This window comes from Bufo bufo, chromosome 2 (genome assembly GCF_905171765.1).
Source record: "Bufo bufo chromosome 2, aBufBuf1.1, whole genome shotgun sequence".
Classification (NCBI taxonomy): domain Eukaryota; kingdom Metazoa; phylum Chordata; class Amphibia; order Anura; family Bufonidae; genus Bufo; species Bufo bufo.
In genome coordinates this window covers 136,487,999-136,508,068 of record NC_053390.1, presented here as the reverse complement: position 1 = coordinate 136,508,068, position 20,070 = coordinate 136,487,999, and the positions used below count along the sequence as shown (strand labels likewise).

Below are 20,070 nucleotides of genomic sequence, written 5' to 3'. Positions count from 1 at the left end.
GGTAAGTACACTGCTCCCCCGCTCCCCGCTACACTTACCATGGCTGTCAGGACTTTAGCGTCCCGGCAGCCATGGTAACCACTCTGAAAAAGCTAAATGTCGGCTCCGGCAATGCGCCGAAACGACGTTTAGCTTAAGGCCGGATCCGGATCAATGCCTTCCAATGGGCATTAATTCCGGATCCGGCCTTGCGGCAAGTGTTCCGGATTTTTGGCCGGAGCAAAAAGCGCAGCATGCTGCGGTATTTTCTCCGGCCAACAAACGTTCCGTACCGGAACTGAAGACATCCTGATGCATCCTGAACGGATTACTCTCCATTCAGAATGCATTAGGATAATCCTGATCAGGATTCTTCCGGCATAGAGCCCCGACGACGGAACTCTATGCCGGAAGACAATAACGCAGGTGTGAAAGAGCCCTTAGACACATGTGGGACAAAGCGTCATGGGTGTGCTGTCTACATCTTTTGCCGCCTCTGATCCGCAAAAAACACGGATCGGATGCAGACCGAAACTATGGCTGTGTGCCTGAGCCCTAAGACGTATCTGAAATCTTTTCTTACAGCTGTGGAAGAATGATGCTGTATATACATACAGACTCTGGATCCACACTAAGTGATGTGATACTGGATACGGGAATTACATACATTTCAAGGAAGGTCAACTGGATTCAGATAGATGCATTATTCCTTTTCATGCTATGATTGAAGTGTAGAAGTGGCAGATACATCACACCTCTAGGGACATTGAGAAACCGTAGATATCTGTCTTACTTATGCCAAAGGCGCTCCCTGAGACCGTCTCCCATTCCACGCTCACAGACATGTTCAGGCCATTGCTTCGGGACACTTTTAGATAGACCGTCACATTGTTCTCCTCAACTGTTAAAGAACTTGTTCTAAACATCGGAGCAGGATGTAAAGGAGAAAGAGATAAAGTTACATAACTATTCGTGTCGGCAAGTTGTACTGCCTGTCCACGTATACTTTATGATTACTGACATTTTAATCTGTGATAGAAATTTTCTGCCTGTTACCTCCTATTTGTGGGGAAGATGCTGAACAGTCCTTGAGGTGCTTGGTTTTGGAGCACAGTTATCGCTGTATGGATTCTAGTGCCAAGTCTAGCGCCCCCTGTGGGATTAAGCAGCGTGACAGTAAAATGTTCGTCCATCTCTGGTTCCTCATCCAGCACTGCAGCAATTTCCAAGGTCTGTAAACAAATCAAGAAATAAAAATCCGCACCCAATAACTATTAAATACAATGCAACGTGGACAATGGTTTCTATCTAAAACGTGTATATAAAATTATTCAATATATTGGACATGGATTGTGGTAAAAATATGGACTGTTCAGATTGCCTATTCACTCTTAACCCTTAGAGGACCTTTTCCTTTTTTTCCTTTTTTCTTTTTCACTCCCTGCCTTCCCAGAGTCATAACTTTTTATTTTTCCATTCACAAGGCCTGTTGTACTTTGTAATGGCCCCATTTACGGTTGCATACAATGTAGTGGAAATTGGAAAAAAAAATCCAAATGGGGTGGAATTTTTGAACGGCGTTCACTATGCGGTAAAATTGACCTGATATCTGCATTCTCCAGGTCAGTACGTTTTCCTTGTGTTTTAATACTGAAAAAAAAAAGTTTTTTTTTTTTTTTTATCACCATATTCTGATCCCTATAACTGTTTTGTAGTTATGTGTATGGAGCTGTGTGAGGGCTCATTGTTTTGCTGGGCAATCTGTATTTTTCAGTGATACCATTTTGAAGTGCGTGTGACTTTTTGATCTCCGAAGACATACTGATAGGGAACCTAGATTGTGAGCTCCATTGGGGAAAATGTGATGCTAATGTCTGTAAAGCGCTGAGGAATATAGTAGCGCTATATAAGTGCATAAAAATAAATAACCAAACATATGATACTTGTATAAGAAATGGAACCTACTTTGTCGTACAGCCCGACAACTCTTTAATAATGTAGTAAATCCTACGCATGTAGAGAAAATTCCCATTTTGATGCTTTGCCTACAAATGGTCATCCCTGCCTGGAAGTTACCTTGAACCTCACTCCTTCTTCTAGTATGACATAGCCTTCTGTAGGACTCAGATCACCAGAAGCATCGGACCCATTCTCTCCGGTGATAAAATACTGGACGGTTACAGTCCCAAATATTCCTTGTGGAGGGTCCCTGATAATACAGAGCACTGCAACACTCTCCGTCAAGTACAGTGCTGTGGGTTCCCTCAGGAAGAAGTGCTCAGTGTTGTTAAAATATATAACACCATGACCATCATCACTGGCAAGGATTGTAACAGTAGCTGCCATAAAACAAAAATACAATCATATATAATCATAATCATATATCAATATGCCTAGAACAACTCCTTACAATATACTGTAGTGTGTAATCAGCCATCACCTGTTGTATTCTTGCCCAACTCCAGTCCATGGGAAGGATTTGCAAGTATCAGTTGGAAACTTTCATCTCCTTCTGGGATATCATCATCGTTGATAATTACATCAATAAATTTGTATTTTTCTCCATCAGCAAATTTTAAAATCTGAAACAACATTTTTGTTTACTTTAGTTCACTTAAGAATGTTGTCTTTATATATAATATTTAAAAGCTATAGACACCAAAAAAGTGGAAACAAATGATTTTACATGTTAGTGGTTACCTTGAGTGAAAAAAAAAAGCTTCAGTTCATTACAGTCAGCAATCTGCCTTAATTCATTTTCAGATGCCTTTAGGCTACTTTAACATCTGCGTTTTCCTTTCAGTTTTTGAGATCCGGCAGAGGGTCTGAAAACCTGAGGAAAATGCTTCAGTGTTGTCCCCATTCATTGTCAATAGGGAGAAAACTGAACAAACCGGAACGTAATGCTCCAAAATGCTTTCCGTTCCGTTTTGTTGCAGTCCCATGCCGCACACAAAACTGCTGCAAGCAGCGTTTTGTGTGCGGCATGGGATACTGATCAAGACAGACCCGGCATGAAACACAATGGTGCCGGATACGTCTTTTCGGACACAAAAAAAACTAATCTGACACCCACTGACTTACAATGGTTTTAGTGCCGGATCTGTCTTGTTCTCTTTGGAGATAATACGATCAGATCCGTTCTGAAAGGATGCAGACGGTTGTATTATTGACCGAATGCGTTTTTGCTAATCATCTGCAAAAACGCAGAAGTGTATGTAGCCTTAATACTTAATATTCAGATTGTAACCTGCTCCTAGTTTTAGACTTTTCTCATGTGGATGTGACCCTCCCAATAATACATGCTGGATCTGTGTTTCTAGGATCCTGCTGCCTTCTCACTGAAAACTGCCTTAGGCCTCATGCACACAACCGTTCCAATTTTTGCGGTCCGCAAATTGCGGATCCGCAAAACACGGAAGCCTCCCGTGTGCCTTCCGCAATTTGCGGAACGGAACAGGCGGCCCATTGTAGAAATGCCTAATCTTGTCTGCAAAACGGACAAGAATAGGACATGTTATATTTTTTTTTTGCGGGGCTACGGAACGGAGTAACGGATGCGGACAGCACACAAATTAATGGGTCCGCAATCGAGCTGCAAAAACTGCGGCTCGGATGCGGACCAGAACAACGGTCGTGTGCATGAGGCCTTAATGTGCGTTATTCCCAACTTACAGCCTCTGTGAGCTGTCCTTCTTTCTCTCTCTCTCTCTCTCTCTCTCTCTCTCTCTGTGCTACTATTTCTAACACTGGGAGAAGATAGGGGGAGAGTAGAACTTTATAAACTGGAGCAATGCTGCCAAAGGCAGCACCAGCAGCTAGATGAAGGACTTACACACACTCCACAGTAGAAAATGGTAGAAAGTTTTTAATAAAGATTATTTTGAAAGTTTCTAACTGTTGCATTTAGGAAGCAAATGAACAATAAAGTTCCCAAAGCCTTTAAGTAATTCCTATTCATTGTGGTTTGAGACAGACGATTACTGTACATAAAAAAACCTAGGTAGGGTGCTGGATCTCCTTAAAGACACCACTTCCGTATGGAGATTTATTGGCAATGCTCCATGGGCCAAAAATATGCAAAGAGTTATCTCCCAAGGAAAAGAACCATCTCGCTAGTGTCAACTTGTGGAAGTGTCTGCCTATGAGTCAAAATGTGACTTTTTAACAAGCCTTGAGATTTGGTTGGCTGGGTGCGATGCCTGGAATGTGAGAACTTTCACAAGGTGGCGCTAGCAAAATGTTTTTCTTCCTTGGGAGATAACACTTTGCATATTCTTTTCCCATGGAGCATTCCCAATAAGTCTCCATACAGAACTGGTCTCAGTAAGGAGATCCAGTACCCTGCCTAAGCCGCATTCAAGGCATCGCACTCAGCCAGTCAGAATCCTACTCCGTACTGACGAAGGGCAAGCAAACTGAACTGCTGTCTATGGAGGGATATTTGGCTTGTTTGTATTCCCTTGTCAAAATCCAAACCTTGTTAAAAAGTCAGATTTTGACTCATAGGGAGTCAATTTCACAAGGTGGCGATAGTGAGATGGTTCTCTACCTTGGGAGATACTGCTTTGCATGCACATAAACAAAGTATTGCAGGAATCCCAGCACTCCTATCAGGTTCACAGTTATCTCTACACAGTAAATGGCAAGTTGGATTTGTATCATAATCACCATGGATGGAGATATTTGTCTATAATCTTGTAAATTAGAATGCATATGATAGAAGCAACATCCTACCGTTGAGGAAACATTATAATCCATTCCTAACAGAGCGCCTATATTCTGTGCGTAGAAAAACAATGACACGTTTCCAAAGGTTCCTTTGTTTCGATAAGCTACAAGGGTCAATATACCCTGGGTTTCATTAACTTCAAAGCTGAAAAACAAGACGGGCAATACTATGCATATTAGTTCACAAAACTTTTGGACAAACAGGATTTTTCTGGATTAACCAGTAATATTGAGCTATGGAACAAAAACAATTACAAATGGTATTCGTTCCTGGATTGTGAAAGAGGCTGTATAGAGGATTAGAAAGGCATGGCTGCTTCCTTCTAGAAACTGAGCCATACCTGCCCATAGGTTGCTAGTACTGCAGCTCAGCTACAATTCCATGTATTTCTCCTACTAAATAGGTTAATGTTTATTGTTGATGGTAATGCACTTTTTCTATGCAATCTTTGTAATCCAAGAGCTGAAATGGGAACACCATATAGTTTTTGTGACCTTCTCAGCAGGAGGAAGGATAGCCCTCCCTTTCTGTGTGAGGAGCTAGACAGTCTGGTCTAGACAGGCTAAGTGAGAGGTACTTTCTGCATGTGCCTGTGGAGAAATGAGAACTGTTACAAGGAACCTTAATCCTTGCATACCAAACAACTACCACCATCCTTTGAGAGAGAAAGAAGTACAGAATATACAGACTGTTGAGGCCATTTAAAGGATTGGTGCAAAGGACAGACAATAAGTGCAATAGCTTGTTAATGGCAACAGACCTTACTGCGAGTTGAAAGAGTATATTGCCTCAGGCACCCACCACCCTTTTACCATGGATTCGATATCCACTGAATCTACACTCCACTGTGGAAATTGTACAGCATATAGAGATATTGTCACAGTCCCTCCCATGACAGAGGTGAGAAGATCTGAGAGACTGGCGGCACGTGAGGGTATCTGACAGTCTCTCTGTTTTCATCTTGCAGTGTTGTTGTTTGGTAATGACCACACCTCTTGTCAGGTGCAGCTTGTGGTCATTACTGAGGCTCTATTTAGTTCTGAATCACACTGCTTTCCATGCGATTGATATTTCCTGCTGGAGTTGGTTGAGCTGGTGTGTTGTTCCTTTGGATCTCCTGCTCCTCCATTCTTATTTAAGCTAAGTGCATTTTGTTTTGCATTTTGTCGTTCGCTTGTGTGTGTTGTTGTCTAGATCTCAGGGAGATGCTGGTTCCTTCATCTGGGGAGGAACCAGTAGTCTCATTCCCTGCCACCACTCCTCGGGCCTTCCAGGGTCTCCAGGCTAAGGTTACGGTGTATGAGTATTTCCATCTTCAGGGTCTACTCATACTTGCAGGAGTCAGGGAGAGGCCCCCAACACCTCCATCTCCAACTCTGGGTACAGAGCGGAAACCACCACCTCATCAGCCAAAATCAGAGCGGGATCCTCCGAATCACTGCCCCCAGGAAAACTACGTGACAACGCATCTGGCTTGATGTTTTTAACCCCAGGGCAAAAGGTGACCACAAAATTGAACCTAGTAAAAAACAGTGACCATCTAGCCTGTCTAGGATTCAGGCGCTTAGCAGACTGCAGGTAAGCCAAATTCTTGTGGTCGGTATATACCGTAATAGGATGAGTAGCCCCTTCCAACCAATGACGCCATTCCTCAAAGGCCAATTTGATGGCCAGTAATTCTCTATCTCCCACATCATAATTTCTTTCACCGGTCAAGAGTTTCTTGGAGGAAAAAGCACACGGACGCCATTTGCTAGGAGATGAACCCTGCGACAAAACTCCTCTAACCCCCACTTCTGATGCATCAACCTCCACAATGAACGGTTGAGACACATCAGGTTGCATCAGAATGGGAGCAGACGCAAAACATTTCTTAATAGCAGAAAAGGCCTGTAGTGCCTTATCCGACCAGACTGCGAAGTCGGCGCCTTTTTTAGTCATATCTGTCAAAGGTTTTACAATGGTGAAATAATTCAAGATTAATTTTCTGTAGTAATTGGTAAAACCCTAAAACCGCATCAGAGCTTTCTGATTCTCAGGCCGGTCCTATTCTAGTACCGCCCGGACTTTTCGGGGTCCATACGAAAGCCAGAGTCAGAAAGCAGGTATCCCAAAAACGGTAGCTCCTGGACAGCAAATACACATTTTTCCAATTTTGCATACAATTTATTCTCCCGAAGGATCGACAACATCTGTCTCACGTGATCCTGATGGGTCTCCAAATCGGGTGAGTAAATTAGTATGTCATCAAGGTAAATAACAATGAACCTTCCCACTAAATATCATTGATAAATCGCTAAAAGACCGCTGGCGCATTAGTTAAACCAAAGGGCATGACAAGATTCTCAAAATGACCTTCAGGTGTATTAAAGGCTGTTTTCCACTCATCTCCTTCCTTAATTCTGATCAGATTATAAGCTCCTCTTAAATCCAACTTCGAGAACACCTTGGCTCCGACAATTTGAAATATAGATCAGAAATCAAATAGATCAGAAATCAAAGAAAGATGATACAGATCACGGACCATAATGAGATTAAATTCCCGGAAATCCAAGCACGGCCTAAGTGATCTGTCTTTCTTTTTTACGAAAAAGAAGCTGGCGGCCACAGGGGACTTAGATGACCTAATATGTCCCTTTGCCAAACTCTCGGCAATATTCTTCCACATAGCTTCTCTTTCGGTTTGGGAAAGGTTGTATAACCGATATTTTGGCAGTTTAGCTCCAGGGATGAGATTTACCGGACAATCATATTCTCGATGGGGGGGCAACTCCTGAGCTTCACCCTCCGAGAATACGTCCGCAAAATCAGAGAGAAACTGAGGTAGGACCGTAGTTGACACCCCTGAAATACAAGCACAAAGACAGTTGTCCGTACAAAATTCACTCCAGCTACTGATTTGTCTTGTTAGCCAGTCAATAGTAAGGTTATGCTTTATCAACCACGGTAAACAAAGAACCATCGGAGCAGGCAAGCCCTTCATAACAAAACAAGAAATGAACTCAACATATGAATCACCCGCCCTTAACTGAATGTCATGAACGATATGAGTAAGGCTCTTTTGTGAGAAAGGGGAGGAATCAATAGCAAACACTAATCTCTCTTTATCTAATGTGCTAGTTCTAAAACCAAGATTTTGGAGGAAATGAAAATCAATAAGGTTTATCCCCGCACCACTGTCAACAAATACCTCAAAATCAAAATTTCCTGAGTCCACCATGGCAGGCAGGAGGAAACGGGTATTACAGGGAGAATGCATATTTGCTTTCTCAGACTCCCCGTTCACACTACCAAGGGTCAAGGAAGTTTTTTTTTCTTCTTTATGTGAATACCTGCGTAGATTTTCATTACCGCTTTGAGGTTTAACAAAAGGACACGCACAAACAAAATGACCTTCTTTTCCACAGAAGTAACATAGCTTATTCAGCTTCCTAAAATCCCTATCACCAGAGCGAAAGGAAACCTGGCCCAACTGCATAGGCTCCTCTCCTGCCCCAGATTCAAATGTCATGTTACCCGGGGAAAGAGGTGGGACGGATCCACTTTCAGACGGGACCCCTCGCTCGAGAGGAATCTTATACCTCTATCTAAGACGTCCATCAAGCTGCACTGCCAAAGACATGGCCGTCTCCAATGAATCAGGATACTCATGAAAAGCAAGGGCATCTTTCAACCTCTCAGATAGCCCCTGACAAAACTGACTCCGGAGTGCAGGATCATTCCTTCCTGAGTCAGTTGCCCATCTTCTAAATTCTGCACAATACGACTCCGCAGTACGTTCTCCCTGTAACAAACTGCGCAACTTAGATTCAGCCATAGAGACCTGGTCTGGGCCATCATAAATCAAGAAATGCAAGGGGTGGTCCCTTAGGGGTGGTGCGAGGGCACCCCCCGAAATAACTACTCGTTGATTGAAACTAAGTGAAAGAAAGGGGTAGTAACGTATTAAAACATAACTTTTATTAGGATAATTAGAAGTCCCAATGATGGGAAGAGAACCCCTACCAGACAAACAAAACACACAACAACAGGGGACCTGAGGTGGCAGGTCGCCTGATGGTCAGATACACGTTCACGTCTCCGAGTAAAGTGGGAGGTGGACTCCAGTTGGCGGTCACTTTGTACAGATTTTGATTTTTAGACCCACCCTTATCTCGCCTTATGGCATGTTTATAGACCACGGCAGACCTGCCACGGTCTCCACTTTTTGTTTATGTCTATAGGTCATACAGTCCACCTCCCGCTTTACTCGGAGACGTGAACGTGTATCTGACCATCAGGCGACCTGCCACCTCAGGTCTCCTGTTGTTGTGTGTTTTGTTTGTCTGGTAGGGGTTCTTTTCCCATCATTGGGACTTCTAATTATCCTTATAAAAGTTAGGTTTTAATACGTTACTACCCCTTTCTTTTACTTAATCATCATAAATCAAGCCCAAGGCTCTAAAAAATTCATCCATGAGGGATGGTGAACCGGTCAACAGAGAAAAAGCGCAGGACCGCACGTCCCTTTGAGCAGAGATATAATGATTCCCACACATTGATTCTCGTCACCAGATGAAATCGGCCACAGACGAAAATACAACCTGCAGGACTCCCTGAACCAAATAAAGTCATCAACACCCCCTGAGAACCTATCATGATACAACAGGAAATATAGGTTTGTAAAAAGTCTCTGGAGAAGTTTGAGACTATGCATGATTAGAAGAAAAAACTACAGCCCTCGTAAAAGATCTCGAGGAGAAAATAATGGATACAAAACAAAATAACCAGACATCAAAAGAAGTAAAAGACTGCTCAGATGATCGAAAGTGGCATGATGTCATTAATTCGTCCCAAGTAACACTAACGGAAGATCAAGTGGATCTCTTATCCCTAGGATTGAATTTTGTTCCCACAACTGACTTTGATTTATTCACTACGATTCTTGATGTTAATAAATTTTTGAGAAATTTAACCCTTAAGAGACATTTCTCAGATGTTTCGGATAGAAGCGGGGGAGATGGGGTGATTATGGAGCCAATTGTAAATATATATACTGGTCTTTCTTTTCAGGAACAATGTTCCCTAGTTTGTCTCACAAACTTACAAATAGAGAATGCCTGTTTTTTTCCAACAATTTCAAGGCAAGAAATTAAATTTACCAACACACAATATTACCCAGTAAAATCACATATGGAAAGTATGTGCAAATTTCAGGAGGTACTTGAGAAGGAACTCACTGCAATATATAAATGCAAATCTAATAAACAACACAATGATTACAACCTCACTAGATACAAACATGTCGTAGTTTTATTCCGGCCGCCTCTAGGCATGTTTGGCGTGCTGCCGCCGGAACTCCGGCCCGCCCCCATTATAGTCAAAGGGGCTGGAGCGGACCTCTGGCGGCATGCGTGCACTAGCGGCAGCACAGATCCGGCAGGCTGTTTACCCGCTGGAACAGCCTGCTGGAGAAGGCTGCCGCTAGTGTGAAAGCAGCCTTACTTCTGCCCTCCTGACTTGCAGCCATCTATCTGAAATAAAGGGCACCGCACCTAACAGCAGGCAGAACCCCAATACCAGGGTGTGTCCTGAGGGAAGAAAGGGTGGGCCCTCCATTCACTGCACGGCCCTAGGAAGCATTGGCGTGAGGACGGCCACCGTGAAACACCATCACTCCTATCAGTGCCACAACTATCACTCCCATCCTCCTCTCAGCTCTCCCCCTCCGGGTCACCACATAAATGCAGCAACAGACCAAGGTCCCTCAATGGCAGAAGTCGAGAGAAAGAAGCTGCCTGATCCTTTGCTCCGGTAGGAGATAAGTGGCTGTCAGAATTCACATCTTTCCCCATTGACATAAACATTAACACTTCTCCAAGCTGTGCAGGTTTATGGGGAGATTGGGGTCAATACTTTTGTATATGCACAACTTTACTTACCAATATGATAGGAAAACAAGCAGCTTTTAAAGACTATTTAACAATTAATTTGCACATACCTTGTCCTCTGCCACTCGATAACTCCTTGGACCCCATCATTTGCATCAATAATAATCTGGGCTGTCAAACCTTCAGCATCTATACATTAGTACATAAAAAAATAACACACTATAAATGTACAAAAAATTAAAACAGTTTTCAATGAACATTAAAGCAGTTTTTGCAGTTCATTACATATTTTTTGCATAAGGACAGAACAAGAAATGTCAGATGTGCAATGTGCTTCTTGAATTTGCAAATTTTTTCAAGGATATAGGGGGAGATTTATCAAGACTAGCATTTCCTACGCCAGACGCCTCTAATAAGTTAGGCACATCTCTGGCCCTTCGTGCGCCATGATGTCAAATCCCAGCTGGCATAGACTTGATCTATAACTTACGCCAGTTTCTGTCAAAAATTATAGTAAATCAGGTGGGCTGTACGAGGCTCCAATCACTCCAGTTAAGCTGTGCAAGTTTAGAAAAGGGGCGAGAAATTCAAAAAGTTGCAAATTATGGGGCAGATATAGCGTGGGCCATAATTTGACACTTTTTATCACCCCATAGTGTCTCACATCTAGTTAGTTATGAGAACAACATTTTTAAGGTGGAATTTTTTCCCCTCGAGGGGCTTCAGACTGCCAAAACTGTATGGAATGTGCAGCATTACTATAGTCTGTGCCTTCATTTATTGAAATGATGTCTCAATAGTGTTTGCTTTTATATCTAGGCTGTATTCTATTGTGATAATGTCATGATGTCTTCACTGTGTGCTATCTGGATGATGTCCCATTAAAAAGTTTTTATTTATATACAGTAATCTCAAGTGGGACAAGTTCAATTTGGGCCATGTGTGCATGTACAGTGGGGGGGAAGGGGGGTGTATATGGGGAGCTTTTGGGTGGCAGGTGTCTCATGTGTATGTTCAACGCTATTGGATCACAGTGAGCATGAATAAAACGTAACTTTTAATGTTATTATTAAATAATCAATGATCCACCCACTTTAAACAAACAAAGATAAAAACGAACATATATAAGACCTGATAGTCTCGATAGTAATTGAGGGGGAAAACAGAGTAAGAGGGGGAGGACAACGCGAGGGACCTCACTATCCCTATGGGGACCCTCACTATTGCCTCAACCCTGATGGTGGATGGCCTGTGGTCCCGTGACTGCCCTAGCTCTCCCTCAAACAACCCTAAGACCCCCCAACGCGTTTCACCTAAAAAAGGTTCATCAGGGGAGAGATAATGGGTAAAGAAACAGATCAACACATACAATAATATATAAGTCTTGGATAAAAGTTTGATAAATCACCCAATGCCGGGTACAGATATTGCTGTTAATCAGAGGCACCTAAAATAAATAAATAATCACGCCTATGACACCAGCTCATCTAGTTATAACAGATATACAGGAGTCACACCTATGTAAAGAGACACATGTTGGTCCCTTTACTGATCATTATTCAGATGTCACAAATGATAATCAATCAAACACTTGTTGCTCAGGGTCACATGTATGAAAATAGCGATGTCACATACTGTGAACCTTATTTTGATGCAAGCACTTAAATCCACCAGTCCACATGCATAAGATTAATGCTACAGATCTCATCGTCACTGCATACTATGACATAAATGCATACTATTCCTGTTCATACCCTACGGAGTACATATCAATCTTTTATACGGCTTAAGAATAAGTAACAGGTGCGGTCCAAAGGACCTCTTACTTGTCCTTTGATAGAAAATCTGATGGGTACATTACATGTCCGTCGCTGGTGAAGGGAACTTGTGCAGAGGCGGACATCCTGGGAGCAAAATCGCTGTTTGTGCCAAAAACGGGTCTCCTCTTTATAGGGCTAGAGTAAATTGTATCCTGTTAAGTATTTCCGGTCGGTGGAACGCACGCTGACTTCGCCTGCATGCGTTCACCGCCAGATCTTCCCTTGTGTGGAGCGCTCGCTTCACTTCCGGTTATTGGAACGCATATGTGCTCCACCTGCCGCTGACCTCCTGTCAATGGAACACAAGTGCGTTCCACAACGATGCCGATGGTCTAGCAGGGCTGGGAAAGAAAATACAAAGCTAGTACTGTATTTCTGGATAAAATTGGCCATCCGTTCCTCACACCTAATATATAGGGGGGCAATTTAAACCCAGTGGCATCTAATTAGGGTGCTATAGTGTCTATCATGCAAGACTTCCATTACTGCATAAAAACCACCTGTGGACAGAGATGTATCATTCTATATTTGGCAGCCTCATGATTCTGATAATGCTACCAGTTTCAAGACCTAAAGATGAATTATATATGAATATACATATAGTGACACTTCCCGTGTCTAATTTAATGACCAGATAGTGTCCCTAACACACTTTTTTAAGAGACCAGAGACGGAAAAAAGAATTATTATAAATAAGACCATATCGTCATAGTTAATACACCAGGGAGACCGGACCTCACAGAAAGCATGAAAATGTCAATCTCTCATTGAGACCGTTGGGGGACTGGGACCGAAAACGATAAATCCATTCAGACTCCCTTTGGAGAATCCATCAATCCCAGTCTCCCCTCCTCTCAGACTCATGTATAACCTCCAAAGCCGAGAACTTGAGGGTCTCCAAACGACCGTCGTGCACTTCTACCATATGATTAGCAATAGGTGTATCTTTTCTTTTTTCTATGCCATTGATATGCTCCACATATCCGACGACGCAGTTCTCTAAACGTCTTGCCTACGTAATCCATCGGACTTGCGTTCCATTCATAGGAAGTCAGCGGCAGGTGGAGAGCATATGCGTTCCAATAACCGGAAGTGAAGCGAGCGCTCCACACAAGGGAAGATCTGGCGGTGAACGCATGCAGGCGAAGTCAGCGTGCGTTCCACCGACCGGAAATACTTAACAGGATACAATTTACTCCAGCCCTATAAAGAGGAGACCCGTTTTTGGCACAAACAGGGCGCCGGCCCTGACTCCGTAGGGTATGAACAGGAGTAGTATGTATTTATGTCATAGTATGCAGTGACAATAAGATCTGTAGCATTAATCTTATGCATGTGGACTGGTGGATTTAAGTGCTTGCATCAAAATAAGGTTCACAGTATGTGACATCGCTATTTTCATACATGTGACCCTGAGCAACAAGTGCTTGATTGATTATCATTTGTGACATCTGAATAATGATCAGTAAAGGGACCAACATGTGTCTCTTTACATAGGTGTGACTCCTGTATATCTGTTATAACTAGATGAGCTGGTGTCATAGGCGTGACTATTTATTTATTTTAGGTGCCTCTGATTAACAGCAATATCTGTACCCGGCATTGGGTGATTTATCAAACTTTTATCCAAGACTTATATATTATTGTATGTGTTGATCTGTTTCTTTACCCATTATCTCTCCCCTGATGAACCTTTTTTAGGGGAAACGCGTTGTAAGGTCTTAGGGTTGTTTGAGGGAGAGCTAGGGCAGGTACGGGACCACAGGCCATCCACCATCAGGGTGTTCCTGTGGGTTGAGGCAATAGTGAGGGTCCCCATAGGGATAGTGAGGTCCCTCGCGTTGTCCTCCCCCTCTTACTCTGTCTTCCCCCTCAATTACTATCGAGACTATCAGGTCTTATATATGTTCATTTTTATCTTTGTTTGTTTAAAGTGGGTGGATCATTAATTATTTAATAATAACATTAAAAGTTACGTTTTATTCATGCTCACTATGATCCATTTGCTCCTACTGCATGAATTTACAACTATAAATATGTATATCCTCAGCGAGGTTAATAGTGATATGTTCAATGCTAGCCTGTGCATCAACGTGTCTGAACAGTGTTCTCTTTATTCACAGGCTGTGTTACTTTGTGACAATGTCATAAATACAGAATAGTGTTTCTGTCTACGTTTAAACTGTCTCCTTTGTTAAAGGGGAATGGGCCATCTCATACACTGGTGGCATATCACTAGGATATGCCACCAATGTCAGAAAGGTGCATGTCCCACCTCTGGGACCCACAGCTATCTCCAGAAGGGGGCCTCCAAAGTGAACGAAGGCGCACCACACAAGCGTGGCCACCCTCAATTCACTTCTATGGGAGCTCCCATAGAGGTGACCGTGTTTGCGTGGTGTGCTCTCCATTAACTTCTGTCAAAGTTCAGGAAATACAGATGTAGCAGGGTTAACACACACACTCTTATACATCGCTGTATACATCAGCACAGATATGCTGGACCCTATATGTATGATTTAGGTTAGAAATCGGATATTGTTAAATATAGATACTGTAGACACAGTTAAAGGGGTTAAATGACATGTATCATGTAAACAAAATGAATACAAGGCACGTACTAATGTATTGTGATTGTCCATATTGCCTCCTTTGCTGACTTGATGCATCACATTATACACTGCTCGTTTCCAGAGGTTACGACCACCCTGCAATCCAGCAGCAGTGGTCGCACATTATAGGAAAAAGTTCTGGCCTTTCTGGTGGCCGGGACCGCGGGAGAGCGCATAGGCACGTATGCACAGCAGTTTCCATCCCAGCCACCTTGTATCTGTTCTGCAGTGATGGTCGGAACCCCTGGAAACCAGCAGTGTATAATGAGTGAATCCGGCCAGCAAAGGAGACAATATGGACAATCACAATACATTAGTAAGTGCCTTGTATTAACTTTGTCTATGTGATAAATGCCATTTGCTGAAGTAAGATAACCCCTTTAAATCCTTCTCCAGCTTCCTGACATAGAACCCTTACATTATAACAACATATGAAACATTAAAACTACTTAGGCTAGTTTCACATATGTGGAAAAGCCTCTGGCAGGCTGTTCTAGTAGAGAATAGCCTGTTGGAGTTCCTTGGATCCGGCATTGCTCGATACAGCTGCCTGCCCATTGGACCCCACTGGGGTCTGGCAGAGATCTGGACACTGCCAAGCAAATATGCAGAGAATCGGCCGGATAAAAACCGCTGCACACGGCCGCATATGTGAAACTACACTTACTGCAGAAACAACCCCCTAAACCCTCTGCTGTCCATGGGCACAGTATGTAAACAGACCAGTGTGTCTATAGCTTCCAAGATGGTGGCATGTGACCGTCTCCTTGGCTGCATCCCCTATTGCAGTGATGGCGAACTTATGGCACGGGTGCCAGAGGCGGCACTCAGAGCCCTCTCTGTGGGCACCCTGGAAAAGTCTATGGTGTACCAATATGCCTTAGGCCTCCAGCACACGAACGTGTGCATCCCGTGGCCGTGCTGCGGGCCGCAATGCATGAACACCGACCATGGGGCAGCCGCAGTGGATTGCGGACCCATTCACTTTAATGGGTCCACGATCTGCAAAAAGATAGGACATGTTCTATCTTTTTTCGGAATGGAAGTACGGGATGAAACCCCATGGAAGCACTCCGTAGGGTTCCGTTCCGTGCTTCCGTTACGCATCTCCGGATTTGCGGACCCATTAAAGTGAATGGGTCCGCATCCGAGATGCGGAATGCACACGGAACGGTGCCCATGTATTGGAGATCCGCAAATGCGGTCCGCAATATGGCAACGGGACACCTACAGTCATGTGCAGGAGGCCTTAGACTTTTCCTGCCATTCATCAGCGCAGGCGCACTATGAACAGCGCAGGCAGCGCACGGAGTGTAAACAGGCTTTTATAGCGAAAAGTACATGGGAGATATACTAGACTGGACTGTAGTATTCAGGGAAAATTCCCATGTTGGCACTTTGTGATAAATATGTGGGTTTTGGGGTGCAGTTTGGGCACTCGGTCTCTAAAAGGTTCGCCATTACTGCCCTATTGCATAGACTCGAAAAGTGTAGGAAGCAAAACGTACAAACATCAAATGTAATAGAGACATATTTATATTACCAAAACCCTGCAGACAATTTCAAAGCTACCACTGCAGATAATATCTGATCTGTTTCTTATACAAATGTGTAAACCAGGATTCATAGTCTCTGCAAAATTATTATTATTTGATCAATTGCATACAAAATGTAAGTGCTGACAGCTTGTTCTTTACCTTGTATCCTGTAACTTATAAAGTCTATGAGCATGCACAGAAGAAAACAGAAGGTAACTGTAAGATTTTGGAAAATAAGAAGTAAAGTAAACTGCAGATTATTGAGAAACAGAATAAAGTGCCTGTAGCCTTTGTTCTACTCTAAACGTTACTTGAATACACAATAATATACAAATGTAGCCGAGCTAAAACTCTGATAACACATGGCACAGTGTTATCTCGGTTATCTCGAGACAAAAGCCATTGAAATCCATTGAAAAGTAAGTTATCTTTTTCTTGCCATTCTTTACTTAACACGTTATCCATCAAGTTTAGCTCAGCTGCATCTGTGTGTATATATACGGATGTAGTAGAGTTAACACTCATGATTTATGAGACATGATATCAAAACTAAATGCGTTAAGCAAACACCTTCAATTGCTTTTCAATGGCTTTTGTCTCAAGATAACGCAATGAGTTAAGAAATTTGAGTTCAGAGCTTGAGTGTTAACCCTTCTACATCGGTATATATATATATTATATCAAAACAGTGTTTAACCTATTTTATGAAACTGTTTCAGCAACACTTTTACAAAAAAAAAATGTTAGCATTCATTCACACCTCTGTGATTAAGGTCAGACACCCCTTGTGTGATGAGCAAGAAGAGAGGACATCTGGGACGGGCAAATACTGTACATTCAATATATTTAGATGTTGAAAGAGCCCCTAAAATTCTCATCATAGGAGAAGTCAGGGAAAAGTTGCAATGGTGATTGTCAGATATCTCAGTTACAGTATATGTACTTTCTGAAACAGTGATAATCTAAGCAATACTGTATATCAAACGTCTTCAGAATATAATAAGGAATCTTCCACAATAGACAGTGTATACTGGGAAAATATACTGTCTGCATGCACAGTGCAGTGAGATGTACCGTTCCTGTCAGGACTTATCTTCAGAATTGTATCATTTCTTTTACTAAACAATACAGAAACAATTGGTTTTGATATGGCAAGGTTTGGAACTCTAAACGCCAGCTGTATAATGATATAATGCTGGTGGTTTAGTGGCTACAAACCTAGTGACAGGTTCGCTTTGATGAAGCAAAACCAAGATGAATCCATGGTCATGTCCACATAAATGTAGCTCAACAGATATGCAAAGATGTTAGACTTAAAGGGAATGTGTCATCAGAAAATGTCCTATTTTTTAAATCGTGGTTTAATGTTTAACATATTTTTAAAGAATTTTTGGTGTTTTATGTTATTTTTAATTTTCCATATCTATATTTAAACAAAACACATAAAATCCTTCAGTTTTCGTACTGTCCACTAAGCTTAATAATAGGCGCCACTTCTTGGTCTTTACAGATCACTTCACTGCAGTTATCTGCTTATCTGTCATTCTAATACTGCCTCTAACAACATCACCTCTGTGTATAGATAAGACAGGATCCACCATTCACAATAGGTGATTGTCAGAGCTTATCTATTCTTTCCTTGTACAATGACCTCTGCACAGGTCACAGAGCAGGCCTAGAAAACTCTCCCATAGAGTCAATGAGGTCCTCTCCTCTCCTGACCAATGTGTCTATGGACCATGGGGCTGCCACAAAGCAGTTTTCTTAATGCTTTCTAAATGCTGTTAAGAACAGCTCAGGCACGATGGCCGCCCCCATAATCATGTTCAGGAAATAGAATAAAAAAAATCAAATCAGAAAATGTAAACAGATTAGAAAAAAGGATATGTGTCTCTATCAGGTTTTAACTAGCAGATAAAATCTTGGGTGATATATTTTCTTTAACCTCTTCAGGAAACATGACGTACCGGTGCGGCATGTTGTCCTGGTACTTAAGGACACATGACGTACAGGTACGTCATGTATAGTTCCGATCACCGCCGCCCGGTGATCAGAACCCGACGCCTGCTCAAATCATTGAGCAGGCACCTTGGCTAAATGCGCCGGGAGGTCCTGTGACCCCCCCATGTCGGCGATCGCAGCAAACCGCAGGTCAATTCAGACCTGCGGTTTGCTGCGGTTTCGGAAGTTTATCACATTTATCACTGATTAAAAATGAAAAAAAAAAATCCCTACACATGTTTGCTATCACCGCGTCCGTAACGACCTGATCTATAAAACGGTTATGTTACTTTACCCGCACCCCAAAATAGTGCCAATCAAACCGTCATCTCATACTGCAAAAATCATACCCTACCCAAGATATTTGCCCAAAAACTGAAAAAACTATGGCTCTCAGACTATGGAGACACTAAAACATGATTTATTTTGTTTCAAAAATGAAATCATTGTGTAAAACTTACATAAATAAAAAAAATTGTATACATATTAGGTATTGCCGCGTCCGTGACAACCTGCTCTATAAAAATATTACATGATCTAACCTGTCAGATGAATGTTGAAAATAAAAACAAATAAAAACGGTGCCAAAACAGCTATTTCTTGTTACCTTGCCTCACAAAAAGTGTAATATAGAGCAACCAAAAATCATAGGTACCCTAAACTAGTACCAACAATACTGCCACCCTATCCCGTAGTTTCTAAAATGGGGTCACTTTTTTGGAGTTTCTACTCTAGGGGTGCATCAGGGGGGGCTTCAAATGGACATGGTGTCACAAAACCGGTCCAGCAAATCTGTCTTCCAAAACCATATGGCATTCCTTTCCTTCTGCACCCTGCCGTATGCCCGTACAGTTTACGACCACATATGGGGTGTTTCTGGAAACCACAGAATCAGAGCCATAAATATTGAGTTTTGTTTGGCTGTTAACCCTTGCTTTGTAACTGAAAAAAAATTATTAAAATGCAAAATCTGCCAAAAAATTTGAAATTGTATCTCTATTTTCCATTAAATCTCTATTTTCCATTAAATCTTCCATTAAATCTACGCCCTACTGTGTGCCCGTACAGTAGTTTACGACCACATATGGGGTGTTCCTGTAAACTACAGAATCGGGGCAATAAATATAGCATTTTGATTGGCTGTTAACCCTTGCTTTGTTACTAGAAAAAATTTATTAAAATGGAAAATTTGCCAAAAAATCAAAATTCTGGAATTTTATCACCATTTGCCATTAACTCTTGTGGAACACCTAAAGTGTTAACGAAGTTTGTAAAATCAGTTTTGAATACCTTGAGGGGTGTAGTTTCTAGAATGGGGTCATTTTTGGGTGTTTTCTATTATGTAAGCCTCACAAAGTGACTTCAGACCTGAACTGGTCCCTAAAAAGTGGGTTTTTGAAAATTTCGGAAAAATTTCAAGATTTGCTTCTAAACTTGTAAGACTTGTAACATCCCCCAAAAATAAAATATCATTCCCAAATTGATCTAAACATGAAGTAGACATATGGGGAATGTAAA

General features: G+C 42.2%; 1 protein-coding gene across 1 annotated transcript in view; it reads right to left on the bottom strand.

The window, feature by feature from the left end:
* ADGRV1 (adhesion G protein-coupled receptor V1) overlaps positions 1-20,070 on the bottom strand; it is a 574,752-nt gene that overhangs the window by 357,591 nt on the left and 197,091 nt on the right. Inside the window, exons 41-46 of the mRNA XM_040419646.1 lie at positions 10,692-10,770; positions 4,717-4,855; positions 2,420-2,561; positions 2,056-2,318; positions 1,036-1,211; positions 773-897 (exon numbers count right to left, since the gene is read on the bottom strand). Coding sequence (XP_040275580.1) covers positions 773-897; positions 1,036-1,211; positions 2,056-2,318; positions 2,420-2,561; positions 4,717-4,855; positions 10,692-10,770 — 924 coding nt within the window. The remainder of the gene's footprint in view (positions 1-772; positions 898-1,035; positions 1,212-2,055; positions 2,319-2,419; positions 2,562-4,716; positions 4,856-10,691; positions 10,771-20,070) is intronic.